General features: G+C 36.4%; 4 protein-coding genes across 5 annotated transcripts in view; all 4 read right to left on the minus strand.

Moving 5' to 3' along the window:
* LOC111477832 (FACT complex subunit SPT16-like) overlaps nucleotides 1-1,693 on the minus strand; it is an 11,556-nt gene extending 9,863 nt beyond the window's left edge. The window contains exon 1 of the mRNA XM_023121758.1: nucleotides 1,397-1,693. The gene's annotated coding sequence lies outside the window, so the exon portion shown is untranslated. The remainder of the gene's footprint in view (nucleotides 1-1,396) is intronic.
* A 506-nt stretch (nucleotides 1,694-2,199) lies between these two features.
* On the minus strand, nucleotides 2,200-14,423 carry LOC111477831 (ABC transporter C family member 12-like). Its single transcript, XM_023121754.1, has 28 exons — nucleotides 14,312-14,423; nucleotides 13,573-14,002; nucleotides 13,141-13,319; nucleotides 12,574-12,613; nucleotides 11,140-11,296; nucleotides 10,720-10,834; nucleotides 10,552-10,632; nucleotides 10,390-10,414; nucleotides 9,799-9,855; nucleotides 9,282-9,347; nucleotides 9,107-9,181; nucleotides 8,849-8,956; nucleotides 8,518-8,652; nucleotides 8,317-8,423; nucleotides 8,144-8,237; nucleotides 7,680-7,847; nucleotides 7,341-7,481; nucleotides 6,595-6,795; nucleotides 6,411-6,509; nucleotides 6,172-6,324; nucleotides 5,583-5,968; nucleotides 4,926-5,106; nucleotides 4,433-4,756; nucleotides 3,591-4,347; nucleotides 3,400-3,521; nucleotides 3,086-3,331; nucleotides 2,562-2,991; nucleotides 2,200-2,437 (listed from the first exon to the last, which is right to left on the minus strand). The coding sequence occupies exons 2-28, from the start codon at nucleotides 13,903-13,905 to the stop codon at nucleotides 2,352-2,354; spliced, it is 4,866 nt and encodes a 1,621-aa protein (XP_022977522.1). The 5' UTR covers nucleotides 13,906-14,002; nucleotides 14,312-14,423; the 3' UTR covers nucleotides 2,200-2,351.
* A 1,271-nt stretch (nucleotides 14,424-15,694) lies between these two features.
* LOC111477837 (photosystem I reaction center subunit psaK, chloroplastic-like) lies at nucleotides 15,695-16,686 on the minus strand. The gene is made up of 3 exons (XM_023121765.1): nucleotides 16,526-16,686; nucleotides 16,370-16,453; nucleotides 15,695-16,014 (listed from the first exon to the last, which is right to left on the minus strand). Exons 1-3 carry the CDS (start codon nucleotides 16,604-16,606, stop codon nucleotides 15,787-15,789), a joined length of 393 nt encoding a protein of 130 aa, XP_022977533.1. The 5' UTR covers nucleotides 16,607-16,686; the 3' UTR covers nucleotides 15,695-15,786.
* Nucleotides 16,687-18,370: 1,684 nt separating this feature from the next.
* Nucleotides 18,371-24,683, minus strand: LOC111478687 (protein BREAST CANCER SUSCEPTIBILITY 1 homolog). 2 transcript variants are annotated; one of them, XM_023123090.1, is made up of 14 exons: nucleotides 24,564-24,683; nucleotides 24,256-24,309; nucleotides 24,087-24,157; nucleotides 23,723-23,836; nucleotides 22,858-23,327; nucleotides 22,360-22,473; nucleotides 20,954-22,267; nucleotides 20,726-20,826; nucleotides 20,228-20,414; nucleotides 20,036-20,133; nucleotides 19,815-19,935; nucleotides 19,558-19,723; nucleotides 19,259-19,377; nucleotides 18,371-18,750 (listed from the first exon to the last, which is right to left on the minus strand). In XM_023123090.1, the coding sequence occupies exons 1-14, from the start codon at nucleotides 24,617-24,619 to the stop codon at nucleotides 18,400-18,402; spliced, it is 3,336 nt and encodes a 1,111-aa protein (XP_022978858.1). In that variant the 5' UTR covers nucleotides 24,620-24,683; the 3' UTR covers nucleotides 18,371-18,399. The 2 variants fall into 2 exon arrangements, with proteins under 2 accessions (XP_022978858.1, XP_022978859.1); XM_023123091.1 differs by lacking the exon at nucleotides 24,256-24,309.
* Between the last annotated feature and the right edge of the window lie 750 nt (nucleotides 24,684-25,433).

Genomic DNA, 25,433 nt, shown 5'->3' on the forward strand with positions numbered 1-25,433 from the left:
AAAAAAAAAAAAAAAAAAAAAAAAAACATCAGAGAGTCGAGAATAGAATAAAGCTCAAATAATTGGATTAATAGTTGGGTATTCAACTTCATTTTTAAAGAGAGTGGTGTGAATGCACTTTAACTCGTGAACCAAGCAAAAAAAAATATTTACAATGAAATTTTACATTTCACGCTGAGGTATATCTACAGTGTCAGGAAACACAACAAAATTCAGAAAGTGCAACTGACAAAAAAGATTTGGCATAAAAATGCTTCCCCTTCATGTTCCACAGAAAATAATTTTTCTTGATTCGAAGACTCACTTACAATATCCATCTCATGGTCACAAATAAACGATCCAATTTTTAAATGCAAGTTAAATTTTTCCAGTCTTTAAGAACTCAATTGAGAAAAATCAAACAATTACTCCATAACTGAACGAACTTTATTTTGAACACTGGTGCCAGAGTACTGACAATCAGTATAAGTACATTTTCAAAATCAGCGGTCTAACACAATTATCCTTTGAACTAATGAAGAAATTAATAGAAACTCTATGATAGGGGGGGAAAGGACCAAACTAAATCAGCAATGGTTCAAAATTAAAAACAAAATCTCAAATTCGCACTTAGTTAGACGTGAATTTGGAACTCATCTGAAGGTCCTCAACCTACAAGTTCGGTAAGAAAATTTCTTTTAGATGTTATTTCTAATGTAATAATGTGTAGAACGAATCCACCAACCTAACCTCAAACTCTCAACCAGACGAACGAAACTGGCAATTAGGTGGTTCACAAGGCGAAATTCTGTGTGCATACAAAATAGATTTGATATTATCGTTAATGCGGCTTCTTCGTGTGCATTAACAAAATAATTTTGTTATTATTCTTCCTCCGATATTAACTTCAGTTGGAATGCATATTTATAGTTCAAGGGTTTGGTTCTAGAGCGGAAATTTTGAAATTGCATCTTAATGAAGCTATAGCTTCCTAACTATCCAAAAAAGTATCAACGAACAGTTGGGTTTCTTTGTTGAAACAGGAAAAGAATAGGTCAATTTATGTTAAGGATATTTAGTAATAAATTATAGTTTACCATATATATACTATATTTGATATTTTATTATAAGGCAAATAAATATTTGCCTTATTATTATAGGTATCTTTCCATTTATTGTTATTTCCATTTATTACTATTTCCATATCCTTGTAATTCATTTGATTATAAATAAGATAACTTTCACACCATTTAGGTGGTGTGGTGGATTAATCAAACATTCACAATTTATAATCTAATTAAAGCCATAAAAAGAACACAGCCGATGCGGAGAGTTCAATCTGAATTAAAATCACACAAATACACATGTTCTTTCTTGAAACATTGTGAGGGTTTACGTTAAAGTGGAAAAAACGCACCTAGTATCAGAAAACTGGGAGGGTGCAAGATCATGCAAACTGTGGAAGCTGAAACAGAGGCAAATGCGGCCAAAACCCCTCGAGAAATCCAAGCTACAGAGCGAGCGAGAGATGGTTCTATAAGAGATGATTGACGAGCGCGAAAGATAGGTAGATGAGGAGAAGGAGATACAGTGTTTACAGAGAAAGAGAGACACCAATGGCAACCAACAGAAGAGAAGTGGGATTGGGATGGAAGGGAAGTGCAGAGGGCTGCAGCAATATATCAAGACAGAAAAGGGAGGGAGCCGGGGGCGGGGGCGGGCTTTATGTATTTTTTATAAATGTGAAAAATATTCAAAGAAATTATGATAAAACATTGTGAGATCTCATTTAAACCTTCCTCCTTCGAGAATGGAAACTTCTCCTCGGTGTGTTTTTAAAATGACGAGATTAACGGTCATAAATAACGGGTAAAAACAAAATTTACTAGCTGAATCAAAACTGACAATATCAAATATCAAATGGTGGTGGTCTATTATAATTTGTATCAAAGGGACGGGAACTGGCCTCCAATAGGGGTGAATTGTGAGATCGAATAGGAAAGCAAATTGTGATACATAACATAAGGTCGTAAAGGGGTACAAATTGTATCAAAAATTAGACATCGAACCATGTGACGACGAAGATGCTTGTCTCTAAAGGGTGGATTGTAAGATAGGAAAGGGGAACAGAAGGTGATATATAACGGGTTAAGGCGGACAATAACATGATCCCACTTTAATTAAAGTACTTATCTTCTTCCTTTGTTGATTCAGATTTTCCCCCTCAAAACATTGTCAACTTTTATTAATTTTTAACTGTATCATTAAGCTTAATTTGATACGAGGAATATTAACTAAAATATCTCTCTCGACCAAGAAGACGACAAGAACATGGTTTTATTCCAAAATGATAACAATAAAGAACTTTGGTTTCAATCAAACGGCCTCTCTTCAGCTTCATCATCTTCACCATCACCAAGCTTGTTGTAATTGTGCAATCTGCTCATCACAGCCAGCCCTGAGACCAACAACATAAAAGGGATAAATCAAAAAAATTCATTCAAAAACAGCTTCATGTCAAATATTGATAGTAAACGAGCTTCAAACCAGAAAAAGAAATGGACACACCAATGCAAGCATACCTTCAATTGTTCGGTAGAAAGACGACCACCAACCGTATCTAGGAATCGAGTCTCTAGTTAGTACTTCGTCGATTAGTCCATCGTGTTTCCCCTCCAAAACTCCATGCAGCGTTAGAACTGCATCTTTTGCTTTCCCAATGATATCATTCCCATAAACAGTATCAATGTCTGGCCTTCTGAGATCATTTTGAGAGGCAGCAAGACTTCTGGACAGAGCAAATTGAGCAGCAGTCATCCAGTGGGTTTTTGCTAGCCATCTCCCATGACCATTCTGAAGTAACTGGTTTTCATCACGTGGATTGGTCTCTTCTTTTCCAAGAACTAAGCTGCATAAGTACTGGGCATTTGCAGGCCCTGTACTTTGAACCATTCTATAGAAAGCGCTTTCTTCATTTGAAAGCAGCTTTTCAGGGGCATCATATTCTATGACCTGCATGAAAATTGGTAGTTCTGATATAAGTGAGCAACAATGGCATAGCCACTAGCACGAACTGTGCACTCATCAACCAAAAACTGAGGCATACCTGACCCTTATCCAACACGAGAATCCGATCACAGTCAATAATCGTGTTTAACCGATGAGCAATTATCAGCATAGTGCATGATTTGAACTCCTCACGGATGGTTTTCTGTATCAGAGAGTCTGTGTTAACATCAACAGCTGCCGTTGCTTCATCAAGAACAATTATCTTTGATCTTCTCAACAACGCTCTAGCAAGGCTTATCAGTTGCCTTTGTCCAACGCTGAAATTTTCTCCTCCTTCCGAAACCTTCAAACAAGTATAAACTTGTACTTAAGTTTTATTCGACATAATCTAAAGTTGGCATAGCTTCTTACCTCAGAATCCAAGCCAAAAGAGCTTCTCATAATTACATCCTTAAGATGTGCTCTCTCAAGAGCCTCCCACAAGTCAGCATCATTATGTTCACAGAACGGATCGAGATTAAAACGTACAGTTCCTAAACAAACGATAGATGGATGAATAGATTGAATTCAAGAGAAGATTTAGAAGTCTACTCAAAGCATACCTGAAAAAAGAATTGGTGATTGAGGTATAACAGTTAGAGATTTCCGCAAATCTGTTAGCCCAACCTTAGCAATGTCATAGCCATCAATTGTTATTCGTCCTAGTTCGATCTCTACAATTCGAAATAATGCATTCAACATGCTTGATTTTCCTGCACCAGTTCTTCCAACTATTCCTAGCTTGTCAGTTGGTAAAATATTAAAGGATAGCCCATGCAAGACTGGAGGAAGTCCAGGCCTATAACGTAAGACAACATCCTCAAAATGAATCGATCCAGATGAAGGCCAACCAGAAGGGGGGCGGTTATACTCGATTATAGCTGGAGCCTCTGAAGGCAAATCGATGTATATGCCAACACGTTCAACAGCGTTTAAACCATTTTCAGCCCTACTTGCTTGTCTTAGAACACCACTTAACAAGTTTGTGATGTTTAGGGTATAACTTAAAAGTAATCCCATCGTAGATGCAAAGGCCACCTGGTTTTCTTCTCTTGCATTCTGCAAGACAGCAAAAGTTGCTGTCAACCAGATCATAAGGCCTCCTAATGTTTCCAACCTTATTGTGAGCCAGCGATTCGAACTGATATTTGCAAGAGTAAACCTGATGTTATTATCCACGAACCTCCCGTTGATGCTTTCCATTCGATCATATGCCTTGTATGCACGAATAGTTGACAGACCATTTAACGCTTCCCCAAATTGAGCATACACCGGAGATCTAGTAATCGAATCCAAGCGTTTGACTTCACGTGAGGTACTCTTAAAGAAGTATGTGATGCAATTCAGTTTCTCCTCCATAGTTTATTGACAAAAAGGAACAGTATAAAAGTTGTTAACATCATACCTGATAATATAAATAGGCTGCATAAAACACAATCAATAGCGGCGTAATGGCCCATAGGGAGATTGGGCTCACAAGACCTATTAGAACAAAAGTTGACAGTAGTTGCCACAGTTGTCCAAGAAACGCACTCATAATATTGGCAAGAGTACGATCAATGTCTCCAAGATCTTTGGCAAACCTATTGATAATTCGTCCAATTGGATTGGTATGGAAGAACACCATTGGAGCTCTTAGAATTGAATTTAGCATGAAATCGTGCAATTTTCTAGACGCACGAAGGCTTGAAATGATTAACCAATAAGAGTTTGCTAGTGTAAAGGTCACCTAGAAGGAAACAAACAGAACAACTCTCAGACAAGGAGAAAGCACACATCATCATGTCCAATTATTTGGATGAAAAGAATATCTCGATGCCGAAAACATGGTAGTTTCCGAAATACATAAATATTGTAGAGGTAAGCTGTGTCAACAAATTCTATCAGGACTTACTCACCTGGCCAAAGGACAACGCTGTATAGATGAGATTGTAGTATCCAGCGTTATAATTTTCTGAAGTGCTTTTCTTTGTCCAAAAGCTTAACCATGTGCTAGTCGAAACTCGAAGGACTTCTATCAGCAGATAAAATGAAAAGAGTACGATAACTACCCAAGTACCTCCTAATGCATCCTTATACCTACACATACAACAAAGTTGCCATAAGTGTCGAACAAAGAAGTTGTGAGCCTCAAATGTGTAGTCAAAAGTGACTCAAGTATCAAACAAAGGGTGTACTTTGTTCAAGAACTCCAGAGAATGAGGCAAGCCTCGATTAAGGGGAGGCTATTTGAGGGCTCCATAGGCCTCAGAGGAGGCTCTATGGTGTAGTTTGTTTGGGGGGAGGATTGTTGGGAGGGAGTCCCACATTGACTAATTAAGGGAATGATCATGGGTTTATAAGATACATCTCTATTGAAATGAGGCCTTTTGGGAAAACCAAATGTAAACCCATGAGAGCTTATGTTCAAAGTGGACAATATCATATCATTATGGATGTTCGTGATCCTAAGAAAGAGTGCTTCTTTGTATCATTGATTTTGGCGTTTCTGTTTTTTAGTTTTAAGCATACAAATTCATTTTGAAGCATGAATTTCCTGTAAGTTGATGTCTTACCTCATTAACACCTTCCAACTTACTACTCCTGTCTCTCTCTCCTCCTTCTTGATTAGTACAGAGTTCTTTCCTTTCCGTTTTCTTGCATAACTTGTGTCTTCTGGAAATTTATTCCCGAGTCCACCATTAGGAGGCATCGGACTTTCTTGGTAATGGTGTTTATTGTATTGTTTTTCTTCCATTTGTTCTTCCAGTTTCCCGGCATTTTCCATTAGCTTCTGGAAATGTTTGCTGTTTCTGGAGAGTTTCTCAAAGGTTCCTTCCTCTATAACAATGCCTTCGGAAATCAGAATAATTTTGTCGACCTGGGGAAGAAAATGTAATTGGTTTGTGACAAGCACCCTGGTTTTCCCTCCCAACTCTTCCTTGATACATCTGTTAAAAACCTGAAATACATTTTCACATTAGACCTCCTACATATGAGCTCCAGACATTACAAACTTTTGTCGATTTTCAGCAGTGGATATAGTAAGACCTAAACTTAAATCAGAAAATAATATGAAGAAAACAAAATAGAGTTGATAGTTTTGGAACCCAAATGAAGAACTAAAACAAATGTTATTCAAGGAAATTTAGGCAAGCAGCATACCTGCTGACCAACATGAGCATCTAGAGCACTTAAAGGATCATCAAAAATGTAAACATCAGAATTCGAATATACAGCTCTAGCCATAGAAACTCGTTGTCTTTGACCACCACTTATGTTTACACCTCTTTCACCAATCTCGGTGTGATCACGACCCTGACAATTAAGTTTGTGAGGAAAATTGTTAAAGCATTCAATTTAAATAAGCATCTCTACGTAGGTAACTTTCAAAACCACTTTACAGGAAGCAATTCAAGATCATGTTGCAAGGAAGTGACATCAATGGCCTTCCAATAACGGTTTGATTCAAACTCCGATCCGAATAATATATTGTCACGAACCTAGCAGAAAACATTTGTAAATCAGAAGGGCTAGAGTTAGGAAGAAATGAGGGTTATAGTTAGGAAGAAAGGAATTGTGACTCACAGTGGCATTGAAAATCCATGACACCTGAGGAACATAAGCCACTGTCCCTCTGACAACAATGTTTGTGTCTGCCAAGGGAGGCAGCTCCCCTAGCATTGCCATTATAAGTGACGTTTTTCCTTCGCCAGTACCTCCAACCACTGCAACTAAGCTGCCAACTTCTATATGCAAATTGACATTAGATAATGTCGGCTTCTCTACCTGCAAAAAGGTTACATTTCACAGCCGCTACTCTCAGATGACAACCTCATAGCACAGAAGAAGATATATATATATTTTTGAACAAGATACAAATAAGCATACTCTCAAGTCAATGTGACACATAAAGATGCTATAAATTACACTCTGAAACAAAAATACAGTCATGTTTTCTATCATTTCTACCTGAAATTTGTTTTTCTTGTCTGCAAACGGGCATTCTTGGAGCTTTATGCGTAGTTTTTCATATTATCATAGAAAAGCATAGTTTCATTTCGAAAAATAAAAAACTTTCCAACTTAAAAGGTCTTCTTAACCATGTTGTCAAATTCAATGTCATCTTTATCCGGATTAGAAGAGCCAACATTCTTGCTGTAACGGCATAAAAAGAAAAAAATGGGCCTACAAAAGATGTCAGGTTCATCTGTTTACCAGCATGTCTAATTCAAATTGCATATAGATGAAGTTATAGACCCGTGTATTGAAGAAGAAACAAATATCATATAAATATCATGTATATGAGGGTATACAGAATGCCAATAAAAAACCTTGGAATCCCATGAAAAACATCCATTTTTTATGGATATTGCTGGAAGCCCAGGTTCCAGCGGTGGATTTGGGGCAAGAATTCTCTCTTCAGTCAAGAAGAGTTCCTCCATACGCTGTAATGATACATGTGCATTTACAACCTGTACTATTAGAGTAGAATTAGAAAGTGAATAGCCTTTCTTTCTTTCAGAATAAAAAATTATGTTATATGAAATATGAACAATAAATTTCTTACACAACTCATATCCTCTAAACTTCTTATTCAGATAAGGTCTAGTAAGAAATATTTTATCAAAATAAAACGGAAAAATACAAGTGCAGTAGAAATGATTGAGTACCTGACTTAATAAATTAGGAAGCATGTTTAGAGGAGAACGAAGCACTGCAAACAGGGAAAGTGATGTAAAGGCCCTTGCAGGAGTCAGATCTCCACCAAGCAATGTGAATACCCCAAAGGAAATTACAGTTACAAACACTGGGAGGCTATTCATAATAAAACCGTTTAACTGCAATAGATGAAGTTTGGTCAGAAACGCAAAGAAAAGGAGGATGAACTTTTGGTTTTCCCAAAATGCCTCATACCAATTTACTTGTAAACTCATGATCATCCCCTTACTTATCCAATGTGAGACTCTCTCCCAACAATTCTCAACAATTTAAACGTAAAATTTTTACATCATTTGTAGTTAGTGTTGGACACTTGTTTTTTGGTTTTTCCCTTGTATTCTTTCATTTTTTTCAACGGAAGTTTGGTATCTAACCAATAAAAAAAAAAATAAGAAAGCATGTCTGATGGCAATACCGCATAAAGTAATTGTGCCTTACGAAACCACGAGAGCTCATCATTCCTTATTTCTTGAACTCTGGATGAAAAGCTTGCTTCCCATGCATAGCATCTGAAATATTTTTGAGCTTGGTGTCAAGAAAGCAGAGATGTATTGAACTTGTAAGCTTATCAGACAAATTTAACCATACTTCACAGTGTCCATGGCTGCTAAAATTTCATTTGTGAGTTCAACCCTTTTATCTGTCCCCTGAAGTCCCTTCTTTGTTTGTTTTCGCATTTTACTAAAAATTACAGTCTGCATAGGCAAATGACACATTCCAATTAGATAAGATAAGTTATAAAGGTAAATTTAGTGACAAGATTGTGAATTTTACTAACAACTACATTACCTGCATAGGAACCGTCAAGACTAGAGTTAAAGCCCCAAAAAGTGAAGCAACACCCAATTGCTGGTATAGAAGAATCATTGACATGATAATACGAAATGGGGCAGACCATATCCCATGAAGCTGTTGACATATTTGCTGAACAAAAGTTTTAGGAAATTAGTAACGGCTCTTTTTTATCAAGTTACAAGGATCACCTAATATTTTTCAAGACGTACAGTGATAGAAATTGTGAGCTAACTAATAGATCTTAGATAACACACAGGATTCCTTTTTGTCAAGTTTATTCTAAGGTAGATACTGTATGTAAAATGCCAGGGGTGTCCGTGCCTACTTGAAGGGCGTTAGCATCTGTTGATATCATATTTGTAATTTTCCCATATGGGAAATTCTTGCGCCCCTCATGAGTCAATCTGAGTGATTTGCGAAAAATAGCAGCCACCTGCAATTAAGAAAACAAATAACATTTGTCAATAAAAGATTAAAAGGAGCACATTTGTTTTTAAGAGACCCACAGCCTCCGATTCAGATGAAAATTTAAACGTAACTTAAATTTGTTTGATAAAGTAGCTACTATAGAAAGACTGTTTACCAGAGTAGACCTGAGTTGAAAACCAACTCGCATAACATTCTGATAGTACTGAGCTTCGCATAGCACTCCAGATGACTGAATAAATAATATTTAAGTAGTCATTTGCTCAAGGCATTCAAAAAATGGAGCAAATAAACATTATATGTTTTTAAAAAGTGGATATGAGAAGGCATACCACACCAACGAAAATTGCGAATGCATACACGAAACCAATCCAAGTTGGATCTCCCCGTTGCATCGACTGCAATACAAGAAACATATGAACTTTGAAACTTCCATGATCCAAACACAGCCCATCAACACTTTGTTTCAAGAGATAAAAGATAAAACATGTCTCCTACAATCGAAGTTCTATTTATAAATTTAAAAAAAAAAAAAAAAAAAAAAAAGTGTCTGGATCCACACTGACAATTTGTTCTTACTTTAGTAAGTAATATATCGTTTCCTCTTTACAGTATCCTTTTATGTTTAAATATGAAAATAAAAGCAGATTATTCTGTCAAACATGGTATTAGAGTGGGTACTCTGAAAAAGGATTTTCCCTTTCCATCGACCTTCTTCACTTAAGTGTCGATTCATTTATCTTCACAAATACACACAAGAAAAGACACTCCTGTAGGAGGCAGGTAGCCAATGCACAATTTATCATGCAAATCATGGTTAGAAGAAGTTAAAAAAAAAATCCTACTAACCTGTAATAAATGGTTCAATATTATCGGCCCAACAAACTGAGAGAGGTCATTGCCAACCTGCCAGATTTGCATGGTCAGACCTGAAAATGACTTTTTTTCTAAACAATATACGAGTTTTTATTGATTAAATGAATGAACAATAATGTCCAAGGATACAAACTCCTCAAGGAGTGAAAATGAAAGAAAAAAAAGAGCTATCTAAGTAGAGACAATAAGCACATCCCATTTCAAACAAAGAAGGCTAGAAGAGCAATGCTCAAGGATAGGATGTCTCATTGGCATTAAAAGAAAAATTCAATATCAATCCAAACTGAAATATAAATGCTATATTTTCCATGAAGATCTGTAGCTCCAACCTGACAAACGAAAAAACATGGAAATACAGGAAGAAAATAATTTATTTAGTCTTGATCAAGTCACTGACTCACTCCAAAGCAATCTACATGACTGGGCTAATTGAGATAAATAGTATTAAAACCTGGATATATAATGAAAGAAAATGTCTTACGAATTTCATAGAAGACAATAAATTAATGTTTGCAAGGAGGAATAAAAAAACAGAAGACAGGGGAAGGAAAATTTATAGGTTACCTTGAAAAAACCTCCCAACCAGAACCTAGTAAAAAATTTGAAGAGTAGCAAACAAAATGAGATAAGAAACAGTGACAAAGTAATATAAATCTTAGTAACTGCTAATCAAGATTAGACAAAATGTGTAAATCGAAGCACAAAAAAAGCAGGCGTTGTATGCACCTTCTTCCGAGGCTTCGATTCAATGCTCTTAAGAGCCAAGGCTTAGGCATTTGAACTTCTGCAGCCCAGCATCTCTGGAACCTTCAGAAGTAAGAACATTCTTAACAACTGAATTATTAGATATGGAGAAAGAAAAGAAGCAAACAAATTAATAATCATAAAGAAAACCTTCCAATTAGTGTCTCGGTTCGATCCCAGACGTCCAACCTCCAAATATCCTTTTCGGCTATAGGTTTTCGATAGCCCTGCTTCATAAGTGGAGTCACCCACCCAAAATATATTCCTACCACATTGAACCAAAGCTAGTTTTCTGAGTAAATAACTATCATTTCACAATTACTTTCTGGAGTTTCATTTGTTCATTCTTAAGAACTTCATCCTGAAAAACATTATAGCATGAAAAACATGTTTGATTATTTTTAGAAGATGTTGATGTACTTGAGGCTACATATATTTTAATTTCTACACCTCATAAAGCACCAATTGGTCCAAGATATACAAAATTTGGAAGGATTTTTTAAGTTGTTTCTTTGATAATATGAAAAGAAAATGATTCAGATTAATAGGCTTAGTTTAAAAATTACTTACTAGAAAAGAGATTAGCGTGCCTCTCGGGACAGACATGCTCTTCTCCCGGAAGTGTTTCATAGTCCATGTTGTCAACATACTCAGATTGCATGACAACATAACCAGGATATGGTTCCAAATTAGGGACATAAGCAAGAAGAAGTACTGCAAAAAGCACCTGCATTACAAGAATAGCTATTTATTTGACTTGAATAGAACTGGAGTGCGAGCCCTCATTTGCAACAAAAAATTATACTATTGTGGGTACACATCAAATAAAACCAAATGGGTCTTAACAATTATCACCAAAGATTTTTTTGTGCTCTACTTCAATTGTTCGATAGAACAGTAAGAAATATGCACGAATTCTTGTTAAAAAAAAGCAAGATGTATTAATAGCCAGCTTTTCTTTTTTTTTTTTTTAATGACAAAATTTTTGAATACTGACCGAGAAAGAGATTCAATTCGCATGAGACCTTTTGCAAAATTCAAAAGCAAAACCATGAGAGTTTATACTCAAAATGGATAATATCATACCAGTGTGGAGGGTCATTGTTCCTAACATGATATTAGAGCAATATCATTATCTTAACTTAGTCATGTCAATAGAATCGTTAAGTGTCGAACAAAGAAGTTGTGAGCCTCGAAGGTGCAATCATAGTGACTCAGGTGTCGAACAAAGGGTGTATTTTGTTTAAGGGCTTAAGAGAAGAAGCGAACCTCAATTAAGATGAGGTTGTTCAAGGGTTCTAGAGAAGGAGACACTCAAGTGTCGAACAAAAGGTGTACTTTGTTCGAGAGCTCTAAAGAAGGAGGCTTCAAGGGAGGCTGTATGATATACTTTGTTCGAGGGGTGGATTGTTGGGGTCCCACATTAGCTAATTAAGAGAAGATCATATTTGCCTATGAAAAAGTACGAGAAAATGGAAATATCACCCTCTCATAAACTTTTTTTTTTTTTTTTCCCTTAATGATCAACATCTCATAAATGTCTCGTCTCTTTTCATTTTAAGTGATTGCACTAGCTATACGCTTGTCATATGGTATGATATTGCCTACTTTGAGCATAAACTCTCATGGTTTTGCTTTTAGTTTTTCCAAAAGGCTTGATACCAAAAGAGATGTATTTCTTACTTATAAACCCATGATCAACCCCTTAATTAGCCGATGTGGAACTCCTCCCTCAACAATTCTCAACCGAAGTATGGTACTATTACCCCGGCTAAAAGTACCAAAAAGGATACAAAGTCCCTACCAGCCACAATGCTCCTCTTTCCTAGAAACTAGAGATCAAGCATTACTACCAACAAATCCCTACAGTTTCGTGGACAGTGCTATATGCTTATGATGGGGGAAAACATAATGAAAATAGTAAACAATGAATTTACGGATGCATTTTTTAAGAGAAAGCTTAATAAAGAAAAATATACCTGACCTCACAAGAAACGAACTAACCTGGAAAGAAAATGTGGTGATGATCATACAGAGATCTGCACTGTATGGGGAAATTGATTAAAAAAAACAAAAGTAAAAGGAAAGAACAAAAATAATCATTGTAGTACTATCAAGAGAATGAAAAGCAATGAATTGAGAATTCAAATGAGTAAATACAAATTGGAAAGATAATTCATATAACTAAACAGGATAGACTGACCAACCTACCATCACTCTCTACATACACGTATCAAATGAGTAAATACAAATTGAAAAGATAATTCATATAACTAAACACGATAGACTGACCAACCTACAATCACTCTCTACATACACGTATAATTGTAATAAATGAAAAATTGCCTGAGGCACTGTGCCTAAAGTTCTATTTAGGAGAGGTTTCTACCCCTTATAAAAAATGTTTCGTTCTCCTCTCAACCAACGTGGAATCTCACCATTTTTCTTTTGATTAAAGACATCCTTTTCATCTTAGTAAGCAAGAAGAAGAAGGAGGAGGAAGGAGGGAAAAAAAAAGTACTAGACAGGAATATTACAAATAAAAGGGAAAGTTAAATGTAAGAAACTAACCTGCTATAGTAATCTGAAAGTGGGAGTACAAGATTTAATAGCACAACATCCCCTACCATAACATAGATTAGTCCAAATCGTATGTACCAACGGAATTCACGGATATAAATTTTAGTCTCCACAACAATCATCACTAACACCGAGCACCAAGAAAGAGACTCCACGATTGAGCAAATCACCTAAAGCACGAACAAAAATCAACCCATTTATTCAAATCAAACAATGCTACAAGAGCAAATCGTACTGCATTTAGTATTTAATGCAAAAATTATCGACTACGAAGTTTCTCTATAAGTTCAAAATTTTATATCTTGAACTCTAAGTACGAATCCTACTAAAACCTCTGAATTCTTAGTGGGGAAGATTAATGATGTTCCATTTAAACCTAAAAAGAAAAGCAACCCATGAAACATATATGAAAATTAGGTGTACCTCAAAAGGAGCAAAGCCAGTCTGATCGTCAAGGCTAAAAATCGCTATACCCATGGATAACCTTAGTAAAGGCACAACAAAACAACAACCAGCAATCACAGCAAGCATGTAATTATAACAATTAGAGGTCAAACGAAACCTCTTCACTTTAGCATCCTTCAAAATCAGCCACGTTCTGTAGAAGCAAAGCCCAAGAAGTACCAAATGACAAGAAGATACCACTAGAGAGTCAATTGCACAAGGTGTGTACGACCCGAAGGCACTATCAACTGCTTTTGCCCATATACTATTTGCCACCGGCTGGCAGAACCAATCCAAGGCCTCAAAAGGCATATTTCCTCCTTGTAGTTCGAAATGTTGCAAATTCGTGGAGTTTTGAGCTCAGTATCGATCTATTATTTTACCATCAACGCTCCACCCAATGTACTTCCTAAAACAGGAAAACACATATTCAACATTTAAGACCAAAAACTAGAAAGCCCGTGATATGAATTTTCAATTCAAGAAACATCGGGAATCCACTGCATTAAAGAATTCCTTCAACAAACAGTACAAACAAAGCAATACCCATCTCCATATTTCACGCACCAAAGTCAAAGAGCAGCTTCAATATAGCGATATGAATCAATTATAAAAGTTCCGTGCAAGAACAGCAATAGAATCACTCGGAACATCTGACATGACGCGATATTACCAAACTCAATTCATAATTTAGTAAAAGACTAGAAGATCAACTCACTTGCATTCATGGTCTATCCATATAAAGACTTGCAAGCTCTCTCTGGGGAGGCGGGAGAGCTTGAAATACGTTGAGAACAAAAAACGGAACCAAATAAGGAATGGACAGTGAAAATGCAGTTAAGGTGGATAGAAACAGTGTTGCAAGCGTCACGGCTTACGAAGAAGATTCGCAGTGATAATGAAAAGAAATGGATCTAATCCACAAACATCCAATGGAAAGATTAAAACTAAGCATCATCGCAGAGGTCGAGTAAGAAAGTCCACACTCGTGACCCACGTCTTCGGCGAATAATGGTAACAAGACAGAGGCATACCGCCAACGAAAAAAAGAATGTGTTGTTTTTTCCACGAGTTTTAAAATTCATCGAATTATGAATCCCTGGTGTATATATGCCCACATGCTTCAGATTTCTTCAATACCATAAATAAAATAAATAAATTATAATTTTGGTTATTTAAATTCAACTTATAATTAAAAAAATAGAAAAGGACATTTCACCTTATATATATATATATATATATAGATATATATATAGAGAGAGAGAGGTATATAGGAGGCACATACCTAAGATGTATACGAGGTATTTATTTTAAGAAGACTAAATTTATTAAAATAGCGTGTTCCGATAATATTAATTGTGATAGATGGCGAATCAATGACCAAATTTTTCAAAAAGTTGAAAAATAATAGACAAACAAACTCGAGAAATCCAACTATGGTACTTGAGTCATAGCCCAAAACTCAATGCCTGTCTAGTGTCTACGAGCTAAAATACTTTCCTAAATTTTTCATTCTCAGTATATTTATTACGTGATTTTAAAAAGTGTCAAATAAATCTTAAAATTATCTAAGAATTTCTTATTTTTTAAAATTTTTTTATTAAAATTTCATTGACTTTAATACGAGCATACTCATCCGATCAAGAGCGTGTTGCCATAGGTAACAATCATTTAAATATCTCTATAATAATATAACTTTGAGACTTTTATTTTCACCCATTAATGTTATTTACTAATATACCTATAAATTTTATCTTTTATAACTAATGCTTTTTATTCGTACTTCCAACGCATCAAATGTATTAAATTTACGTATTACTCGACTAATAACAATGATGAAATTTATTGCGATGTATGATCTCACAATAAATAAATATATATATATATATTTTGGTCTAAAAAACAAATATACAGTTGTTTAAGACTCTGGAAAGGAGTGTTAATGTAGGTATACTTAGGTCCAATAAATAAATGAATAAGGGAAAATATTGAAAACTCAATTATTTGTTAAACAGTTGGAAGATTTTAAAATTATATAAAGTTTATGACAAAATTGTAAGTTGAGAGGAAGTGGAGTTGTAATTTAATATTCTGAGTCATATATAAAATCAAAATGGCAAAGACAGCTTTAGATTGAACAGCAGAATCGTACGTTTTGATTTAAAAACAGACAAAAAAAAAAGAGGATGATTTCTACAGGGAACCAATGCTCTTAAGCCCAAGAACAACACCGACGCCGATGATGTGCCCCACGCTGCCACATGCCAAAGTATCAGCCAGGGTGAAACCTGCTGGGTCGCCCGTCTGTAACCCAGACTCCCTCGCCTCCAGCTTCAGCCCCGCCGTTGATTTCCTGTTTGCGGATGGAGCCAATCCGAACCGTCCAGCGAACAGCATCAGGCTTGTCGATATAACCATTATCTGTTTTCATCGTCCGTTATTTTATGCCATTTGTTCTGCTCCTTGATTTTATTACCAACAGATTATCTTAAATTGAAACAAGTGTTACAATATTCATTATTGAATGAATTTCTGTTAATCCACCCATTAATTTCAACCATATATATATATATATATATATACAGTTTTAGTTTGTTTATAGACTCCTCCATTCTAATCAGATTAATTTTTCTACGCATAAACTAGTCATCTAACTTTTAGTTTCTATTTTTTAGTGATAGTAATACAAATTTTTGAAATTATGAAAGAAAGAAGGAAATCGAAAACAGAGAAAATAATTTAGAGAGTAAGATGAGTAGTAGAAATTTAGAGTTACCAGGTTGGTGGGTGAGCCAATGTAATCACCACAACGAGCACTGAGAGCGCCGCCGCCCCTCCGCCTCAGCGGTTGCACTGCCACCTGCAAAATCAAACCCATTACAGCTATTCCGATCATTCAAAGCCGACGGCTACGGCGGCGAAGGGGACTTACCAGGCTGCGAACCGGAGCCACCGAAACAGTGGGCCTGAGCCCAGTAAACTGAGGGATCGAAGTCATCATGGTAGTGGCCATTTTCTTGCTGCTAATTACGACAAGTTTTTCGCCTACGGATGTTTGTTTGTTTGAAGGATATATGGGTTTAAGAGGAAGAGAATGAGAGGATGTACTAATTCGACATCCACTCAGCCACAGGGCCTAAATGATTGGTGGATTTGGATACAGTTTTAGATCCTGCTTGCTTACGTGGCTTTGTTCTATTGGATTTCTCTCAAGGGATAAGGTTTTGGGTAGGCGTGGGCCAACAGTGTCCGAAGTTTACACAGAAAATGGGGAGAACGGCAATTTCGAAACTGATTCCCTCACCTGAGATGTTAAAGGGAGTTTTGTAAGTTGATCTGAGCTGCAACAAAGTAAATATATAGGAATTCATGGAAGATAAAACATGTGGAGGGAAAATTAGATTTACATGCAGGGCATGTGGATTACACAAACCATCGGAGCAAACATCCAATTTCATATGCTACACTGGGTTGAACATCAAATATCAGTGCTAAGGGTAGAAGTATCTTAAATTGAAACAAGTGTTTCATAATTGCTAGGGTTTTGGCAAACGACACCAAAAATAGAAAGTATCCTCATGACTTCCGTTTTATCCTATTCATATGAATACAAGACACCGATCGTGATTTCATCTACTGCTATAAGTTAAAGCAAGGTAAAGATTATATCCATAAAAATTGTAATCTATTGTCTATACTGCATTATGAATGGTGGTTCAAGTTCAATTTTGGTCCAAAACTTCACAATTACTAGTCCAGGTTCCAGTTGAAGCTAAGAATCAAGATTTCATTCAACATAAATCTTGAGTGCCATGCCATCCCATAGGCTTGCATCAAATCACATGTACTTGATCTGAAATAAAGTATGGAAATGAGCCTATCCGATTTAAATTGCATGCATTACAGAAACATAACATCATGGCAGTACAGGCTTTAGCAGAATCATGGACATGATGTCTGCAGGCGACTCAAGCCAGTTCCTCGCTACCTCTTCCGAGGTGGGGTTGGAGTCCATGGGAGTAGAAACAATTGAAACAGGAGCCTGTGTTTTTGTTGGGGAAAGTTGAGAAGAACAGAGATGGAAATTGCGATGATGACATTTTATAGTTTGGTTTCGTTTACAGAGGCCAGCGTTAGTTTTCTATTTTCTAAAATTGTATTTGTTCCCTCCAAATTTTCGTGTAATTTTTTTTAATAGCTTTTGAAGGGTTGTAATTTACGCAAAATTATCAAAGAACTATCATTTTTTTTTATTTATTTTTTTTTTTGTATGAAAACATTTAAAAAAAAAAATCAAAATTCAAAACAAAGGTTGGGGTGCATCCCATTCTTCAAGCTCGTTAATGGAATTTGTTTAAATCTAATTTAAATTTTAGGAAACATTTGGAAGTTATGAGATTTAAATCTCTACAATATTATATAATTTAACATATAACATATTAAATTCTTAAAGAGAACAAATTACAAATTATAAGATAAAATTGTTATTTTAACCCAAATTATTCTTATTTAAAAAGAATAAAGAATAAATAATAACTACAACTTTGATGGAGAAACAAGAATTATCCGATCAAGGGAAAAAAAGAAAACATGAATGATGAATCTACAGAAACACGATGGCAATTAGAGAAGCAAAGAACACTGAATAGATACAAGATCTGTATGACCTGGTTTATGATATAACATCATTTTAGCTTGACATGTTTGGTTTGGCCATTCTCAAGAAATAAGCATTACTGACTGAGTGATTGTATTTAGACAGTGCTAGAGTTCTTTAGGGAAAATATACATACATGGGTCGACGAGTTACTCCACAAGGCTTCTTAATTTACTGCTTGCAATCGAGTTTAAAAGCCACAAATTTGTTGCAACTTTGGCTGCGGCCGACTCAGCAAGCAATTCGGCATTCGATCGCCTGCGATTGAGAATCTCATTCTTTTCACCTGGATTGCATTGATCAGGAAGCTCAAGACTGTAAATGATGAAAACTTGGCAGTTAGGTGAAGAACAAGAGCTGCTTTGGTTGTTGCTTGAAACTGGTTTTCTAAGCAGAATAGTTCCTCCTGCTGCAGTTGCAAGTTGTTGGAGATATCCTTTGTATGAAGGTAAGAAATCTGATGTAAAGAAGAACTTGAACCCAGAAAAGACTTTTGGTTGCTGCAAAGAGAAGACCACAACTGTTAAAACACAATTTTACAATCACCTCACCTATTCAACTTGGATTCACTTATTAGTGCAGATGAGTTCAGCTCTTCAGTTTTTTCCATTTGAATATTAACTTTTCATGTCAGTTTACATGGAAGCAAACTAAGACTAGCAAAGAAAAGAGTATTAGATTGTTGGCTTCAACAAGTGGGTCAAAATTTGAAATTTTAGGACACTCAAATTATGCAAAATCTGGAAATGCTACATGGTGGCATTTAGAATACGGCACTAAATATGGCTGCAGAAGATATATGGAAATGTGCGAACACAAAACAGAAAAAAAATTTAAGCAGGAATTGAGTTCTAAAGATAGGATAGCAAACTACGTGAACAGGTAAATTAAGACAATGGTCATATTACTTAGCAATTAGCACTAGATAAACCCAGCACACCAAATGCAATTCACTGCATAACTATAGATATATGCCAATATCATTAAGTACAGGCAAAAGAAAGTTACATTGTTCAGGACTCTCAATCTTCCAAGTTGAGGGCCATCCCTGATTCCATGGACATCTAGAGTAATCTCAAAGCGTTCTTCCTCTATTTGTTCCATGTCTTGTTTACAAGCCTTAATCCCTGCACATGGCAATGAGCAAGAATGAATCAGATGCAACTTGTTCCATTCATGTTCCACCAGACATATGTTATTACACCATTTGACATTGTTTTTTTTTTTTGACGGACGACAAATAATTGTTGTTATCATATTAAACTGAAACTAAAATCCAAAAAATCATGGGTAGGAATAGAACCTACATTCAATACCCAATATCCATTTTCCCTCCAAAATACCCATCAAAATTTTGAAGGTTCGTTTGCATGCTCCATTTTCATCCGTTGATGCAATTATATGTGTAACGCTATCATCCCATTTTTGTAACACTGGAACTCCAGATAATCTCTGAAATTCAGCTACAGCTTCCTGCAACTCCGACCATCAGGACACTGAAATTAAGGTATGGAAGAAAAAAGATCCACATGAACAGCGTTATTTTTTTAAAAAAAAATGTTACCCTCTCTGCTGTGGTGAGAGCTGAACAGCACAGAACCAATTTCTTAGATGATTCACGAAATGTAAACCTTCCATGATTGCTGATCTCACGTGCAACAGCTATACATTTAGTGTTCGATTGTCTGCAATTGAGAAGGCAACAAACTGAAGCATATAGAGGACTGTAATAATTCAAATGCTGACCGGCCAAAACATTTTCCAAATCAGCCAATATTGAAATACCGCTTAGGAGCGCAACTGCTTTTCAGTTCTTGGGGCTCCAGATCCTGGCTTGGCAGTTTAGAATCCGGATGCAGAGGGCATAACATCACAAAATTTTCCTGCTCGAGAGATCAGAACATAAGATGATAGTCATAAAGAAAAAATGTGTGACGAAAAATCTTGTAGTAAGAATTCAGGTCAAGCAGCACTTACGGTATCCCATCGACATTGAGGCATCAACTTTGCACAAGGAACATGAAAGCTCTTGCGACAATTCTTCTCATAACACCCAAGAGCAGCACCCTTATTTCCACAGCAACCACATTTAATTCTTCGACTTCTACTGAGCTCAGCTTCAAGGTTAATTGCAGTGGAGCCATCGAAATAAACATTGGGCGCCCTGCACATTAAAAATAATGACAAAATAGATTTACTGACATCTGTACAGAAAATCAGCATGACATTGATCATCCCTTGCCCCATTTGTATCACATGGGAGTATATAGAAGGTTTGACTTTTAAACACTTATTAAGAGCAACCTACAAATTGGTGGCAAGAAAACCTCGTGCATTTTCACAGTTAACATGCTGAATATTTCCGGAGTTTGTAAATCGGCTTCATTATACCTTAGAAAGTAACTGCAGTTTCTATAAAATTAAAGGAAGCAATTTGAAGTATATCAAGGCGCAAAGTGTGAAGGATTCTTTTACCATTCAACACAATTCCAGTGGGCATGTACGACCTTTGAGTTTTTGATGGCATCTGTATCGATCGGCTTCCCATTGAAATAGTGGCCCATTCTTCCAGAAGCCTGTATCATTTTAAAGATAAAAGTGGCGTTTAAAGCAATTCGCAGCAGAAAAAAATTGTGTTTAGACAGGTGAAATAGAGAAAATTAAGAACATAAACAGGTAAATGAATAAGCATAGTTGATCTACCTCTGATTCTTCTGATGAGCGACAGAAAGCACATTGAAATTCATCATCAAATCTTTCTCGTTTCCCTGAACAACCTTTTTTGGTCATAGAATCCAAGTTGTCTGCATCGTCACTGCATCCAAGCTTTTCACAGAGCTGACCTTCATTTTCCTGAGCACCAACATATTTCCCTTGGGTGATGTTATCGTACTCACTAGTTATTACGCAAACAGAGAAATTTTTCTCTTGTTTCTCACGTGCACTCTTTTGATCAGTTGGCGTGGCAACTGCAGACGGTGCGGTGATCAAAACAGGAATAGCAGAACTATCGTGCTGATCCTGATTGAAATATGGGTTCTCTTGCAGTTTGTCGTCCACTGAATCCAGCTTTTGTTTCTTAGACTTCATGCGGCATTGGACCACTCTCTGGTCTCCGTGGGCTCCGCCATTCTTGCTACATTTTTCGGGGAATTGGCTAGCCTTTTCCACTTTTTGAAAAGCTGATACCTCTGATTCAAAATTCTCAGGACCATCGTTTGGAGTTCCTAAACTAATGGGATGGGCAGGAATATCTTCAAGAATTGTCTTATTTGCATTGTTACCGAAGTGCGCTTTCTTCCTGCCTCTGCCTTTCTTGCAACTACTTTCTGGGAGTTCATAAACCTTTTCACCTTTTGGTAAAGCTAATATTTCGGTTCCAAAATTCTTATGTCCACCATCTGGAACTCCTAAACTAACTGGATCAGCAGGAACATTTTCAGGAGTCGCCTTAATAGCATCAATACCAAAGAGTGTTTTCTTGCTGGCTCTGCCATTCTTGCGACTCTTTTCTAGGAATTGATTAACCTTTTCCACTTCTGGAAAGGCTGGTGTCTTGGTTTTGAAATTCTCATTTGGAGTTGCTAAATTAATTGGAACGGCAGGAACACTTTCAAAAATAGCCTTATTTGCATCAGTATCGAAGTGCATTTTCTTATTGCTTCTTTTGGTACTATTTTTCAGACTACCAAAGCTGTTGATAACATCGTGCTGCTGCTTTTGACTCGAGCATTCAGTTTCGGTGGCCGCCTGGGAATATTTCCCACTAGCTGCTTCTGCCAATCTTTTAGAACATTTCTTCAGAGCAATTTCCTTTTTCTTCCTACCTTTTCTGGTAAGATTAGCACGCGCAGTATGATCCTTCACACTGTTGCCTTCCAGAGGGGGCACATTAGGTACCAAGATGTCCAGGATATTACCAATTCGATTATAGCTTCCATTTGGATTTTGCTTCCTTAGTTCTTCATCAGGGGCTGCTGCCAATAATGATGTTTCAGTTCCAGCAATATCTTCAACCTGCATATATGGATGGCACCAATTAAATGGAGTGTATGGGGGAAATCCTGGTACACGTCTGACTTCAGATGATAAAACGAAATCTTCAATACCTGCCGTTTAAAGGGACTTGAACAAAGTTCGGGGGAACAGGCTCTTTGAGTCCATTCAAACATTTCACTATCAAAGAGATCCAAGTCGTTGGATGGCTTGCCACACACTTCCTCCTACATCAGGAAAACGAGATAAAATAAGCAAAATTAGAAACAACGAAGTATAGGGGCGTACTAGCTTTGTTTCTTTCCTTTTATTAATAAAACAGATGCAAATTTCTAGGCTGCCGCTGGCCACATAAGACGTAAAGAAGAGAGGTCGAACGGGTATATCCTGCAGCCTATGTCAGGAATTAATGGTTGCTTTGATGTCCATTTATTTCATATACAGGTTTTCTTTTTCAGAATGAAGTTCTCAAAATGGTTGTACCTACATTACTTTAAAAGTTGAAGTTATTGCAACTGCATAAAAGTTTTGAGATTGATTGCAACTTTGTTGTACTTGCTTAGTAGTCAATATCCACGATGATATAATCACAATGTTTCCAGTAAACTCACCAATGGAGCCTTTGAAGTGCTTTCTTCCAATGAATCCTTGATATCACTGAAGGAAAGAACATTCATTGACATCGAGTCTGTAGGTTGATCCAAATCCGACTCCTGGTTCGACTTTTCATCTTCTTCATCTCTTTCTCTCAACCAAAAAAAAGGTGAAAGAACTGGCTGACCTTTATCCAACGAAGCATCTGTACCTTTTCTCGATTCTTCTTCATTCACCTCATTAAGACTACATGCTAACTTTACAGGTTCGGTAGGTGTCTCTGAAAGAGGACGTTGCGGCACCTGAACCCTCTTCTTTCTTGGAAATGAAGGTTTCAGAGGGGAAGAAGCAGAATTCTTCCCCTTGGATTTTTGTATTTTTTGTGGCTCTTTTTTCAAAGTTCTCAGTTCATAAGCTGTTCTCCCACTGGTTTCTGTTTTGAGCCGTTTTGAACCACTGCTATCACCTTCAACTTGTTTGTCTCCATCTTCAGTGAGGAGAAGCAAAGAGAAAGAGAAGTACTTAGAAATTCTACCAAATTTGAAATTTAAAGACAGCCCTCACTCCACCACATCCTAGATCCATTCTAGTTTATAGCTGAAACTTATGAAAAGTAGGGAAAAAAACAGTAACCGAGTAAAAACTCCGGAAGAAAGAAAGAAAACTGGTTTACTCTTGAAAAGCTTTAAAATACTAGTCATAGTTCTAACGGAAAAAAAATAAATCTTGACTCAATCTTGATATATTATCTTCACTATAATGGACGAGAAGAAATGAAAACATCTTCTCTTCACGACATCGCACAAGTTGCTTGGCAGGTCATGAAGCTATAGTGAGAAAATGAAATCAATTTGTGTCCGTGTTCATGAACTACGATCTTACCAGATAAATTATCAGAAGACAAATTCTGGGTATCAAATATATTAACTCCCGAAGCAGCTTCCATGCTTTTGTAAATGCTCACCAAATTATCCATGTGTGGAGCAGGACGAACTTCTGCAGACAATATTGTAGAAAGAATACGTTAGTAGACGTGATAAAATTAGACAGCAGTCGTATTGATTTTGCCATTTCATTCCCGATTGAACAAGAATGTCATAAAATGAGCGAACGAAACTTCTACAGAAACAAAAGATAATATAAGATTAAAAAAAAATCAAAAAAGACAGAATATGCTCGTCTGTTTTATTCATAAAACGGAGATATATATGCAGTTTAAAACATCCGAATGTTAATGGAATCATACCTCTTCGCCGATAAGGCACCTTACAAACTGGGCAGTTCGAACCCGATTTCATTGATTTCTCTATACATACACTGAAATTCAAAGAAATGAGAGTTTAGAGAACTTCCGTCACTAACGCCTTTACAAATAATTAAATAGGAATGAAAAGCGATTGTGTTGAGAGGCTTACAAGCAGAATATGTGGTTGCATCCGAGTGAAGCGGCAGAGTTCAAAAGACTCAGACTATAGACAATTTCCGGGAAAATCGCAATAGAAGTAGCGAAAAAAAGATGAGTGCACATAAATCAGATAACTATACATCATCAACAAAGAAATCTGAAAATTTATCCCAATTCGCAGTTAAGAACAAAAGTAAATGCAACATAATTACTCGTATTCCTTATCAATTTTCTTGGGAGAAAATGGAACTCAAAGCAAACAAAGAAGTAGAGAGGGATAGATGATTATAGCATTCAAGAAATTGAGAGGAGGGTTACCAAATTGGGCATTTAAGCTCTATTCCCATCTTCTCCAGATGGCCGGGATCCCCCATTGAGAGAAACAGTGAAGAATAATATACCCAAGTAAAACGTAGTGAAGAGGGGATCGATGTCGGCTTTGAACGAAAACGTAGAAGAAGATGCCGAGGCGCGAAAATTCGACCTCGATATTTATCTTTGAATTTTTACGCGAAACCGGCGCGCGCCTTTTTGTTTTTAATTCTTTTTTCATTTTCTTGAGAGACTGTTTAGCGGAATCGCGGCCCACGGGTTACATTTGTATCATTATCTCCGCCATAACTTTAAATAGATTTAACATAAAATTCAAAATATTTTAGTTTTATGCTTAATTACTGGTGGGTGGGCTATGCTCATGTCGAATTCATCAACAAAAGAATTAATAATTACAAGATATAAATTTATTTATAAATATTTCATAAGAAAACATTTAACGTTTAGCTGGGTGACTTTTTTTTAGAGATCAAAACACAACATCACATTGAAAATAAAATCGTGAAAGTTTAGAACTTCAATTTTGTATAATTCATTTGTAGTATGTAAAAAGCTCTTTTATGACGCAAAATCTGGCGATTAAGTTAGTCGTTGTTTTGCCCAAGTGTTCTTGCTGCCTTTGTTCTTCCACTCATCAGGATGACAGGAAGCTGAGAATTAGATTTCTCTAAACTGCAACTTCTTGTGAAAATACTATTTCATTCTTCTTCCATGAGAGCAGCCCCTCCTAATTCATAGGTACTTGATTTTTATGGACCTCAAACAAAGCTGTCATAAAATAATCATATCAAATCTTCTCAACGCTGCCTCCGTTGCAATTCTCGTCTTAATCGACAAAGAAGAATAAGGATGAAT

This window comes from Cucurbita maxima, unplaced genomic scaffold, assembly GCF_002738345.1.
Source record: "Cucurbita maxima cultivar Rimu unplaced genomic scaffold, Cmax_1.0 Cma_Scf00004, whole genome shotgun sequence".
NCBI classification, from domain to species: Eukaryota; Viridiplantae; Streptophyta; class Magnoliopsida; order Cucurbitales; family Cucurbitaceae; genus Cucurbita; species Cucurbita maxima.

What these genes read in the sequence shown, in the direction of transcription:
- LOC111477831 (XM_023121754.1), bottom strand. Translation starts at nt 13,905, where the DNA reads ATGCCTTTTGAGGCCTTGGATTGGTTCTGCCAGCCGGTGGCAAATAGT. An exon ending in TATTGAACCATTTATTACAG is followed by an intron (nt 9,348 to 9,798) that starts GTTAGTAGGATT and finishes CTTGTATTGCAG; the next exon opens with TCGATGCAACGGGGAGATCC. An exon ending in TCGCAATTTTCGTTGGTGTG is followed by an intron (nt 9,182 to 9,281) that starts GTATGCCTTCTC and finishes TTATTTATTCAG; the next exon opens with TCATCTGGAGTGCTATGCGA.
- LOC111477837 (XM_023121765.1), bottom strand. Translation starts at nt 16,606, where the DNA reads ATGGCCACTACCATGATGACTTCGATCCCTCAGTTTACTGGGCTCAGG. An exon ending in TGGCTCCGGTTCGCAGCCTG is followed by an intron (nt 16,454 to 16,525) that starts GTAAGTCCCCTT and finishes TTGATTTTGCAG; the next exon opens with GTGGCAGTGCAACCGCTGAG. An exon ending in TTGGCTCACCCACCAACCTG is followed by an intron (nt 16,015 to 16,369) that starts GTAACTCTAAAT and finishes CGATGAAAACAG; the next exon opens with ATAATGGTTATATCGACAAG.
- LOC111478687 (XM_023123090.1), bottom strand. Translation starts at nt 24,619, where the DNA reads ATGGGGGATCCCGGCCATCTGGAGAAGATGGGAATAGAGCTTAAATGC. An exon ending in TGCAACCACATATTCTGCTT is followed by an intron (nt 24,158 to 24,255) that starts GTAAGCCTCTCA and finishes TTTGAATTTCAG; the next exon opens with TGTATGTATAGAGAAATCAA. An exon ending in CTCAATGTCGATGGGATACC is followed by an intron (nt 20,134 to 20,227) that starts GTAAGTGCTGCT and finishes TCTCTCGAGCAG; the next exon opens with GAAAATTTTGTGATGTTATG.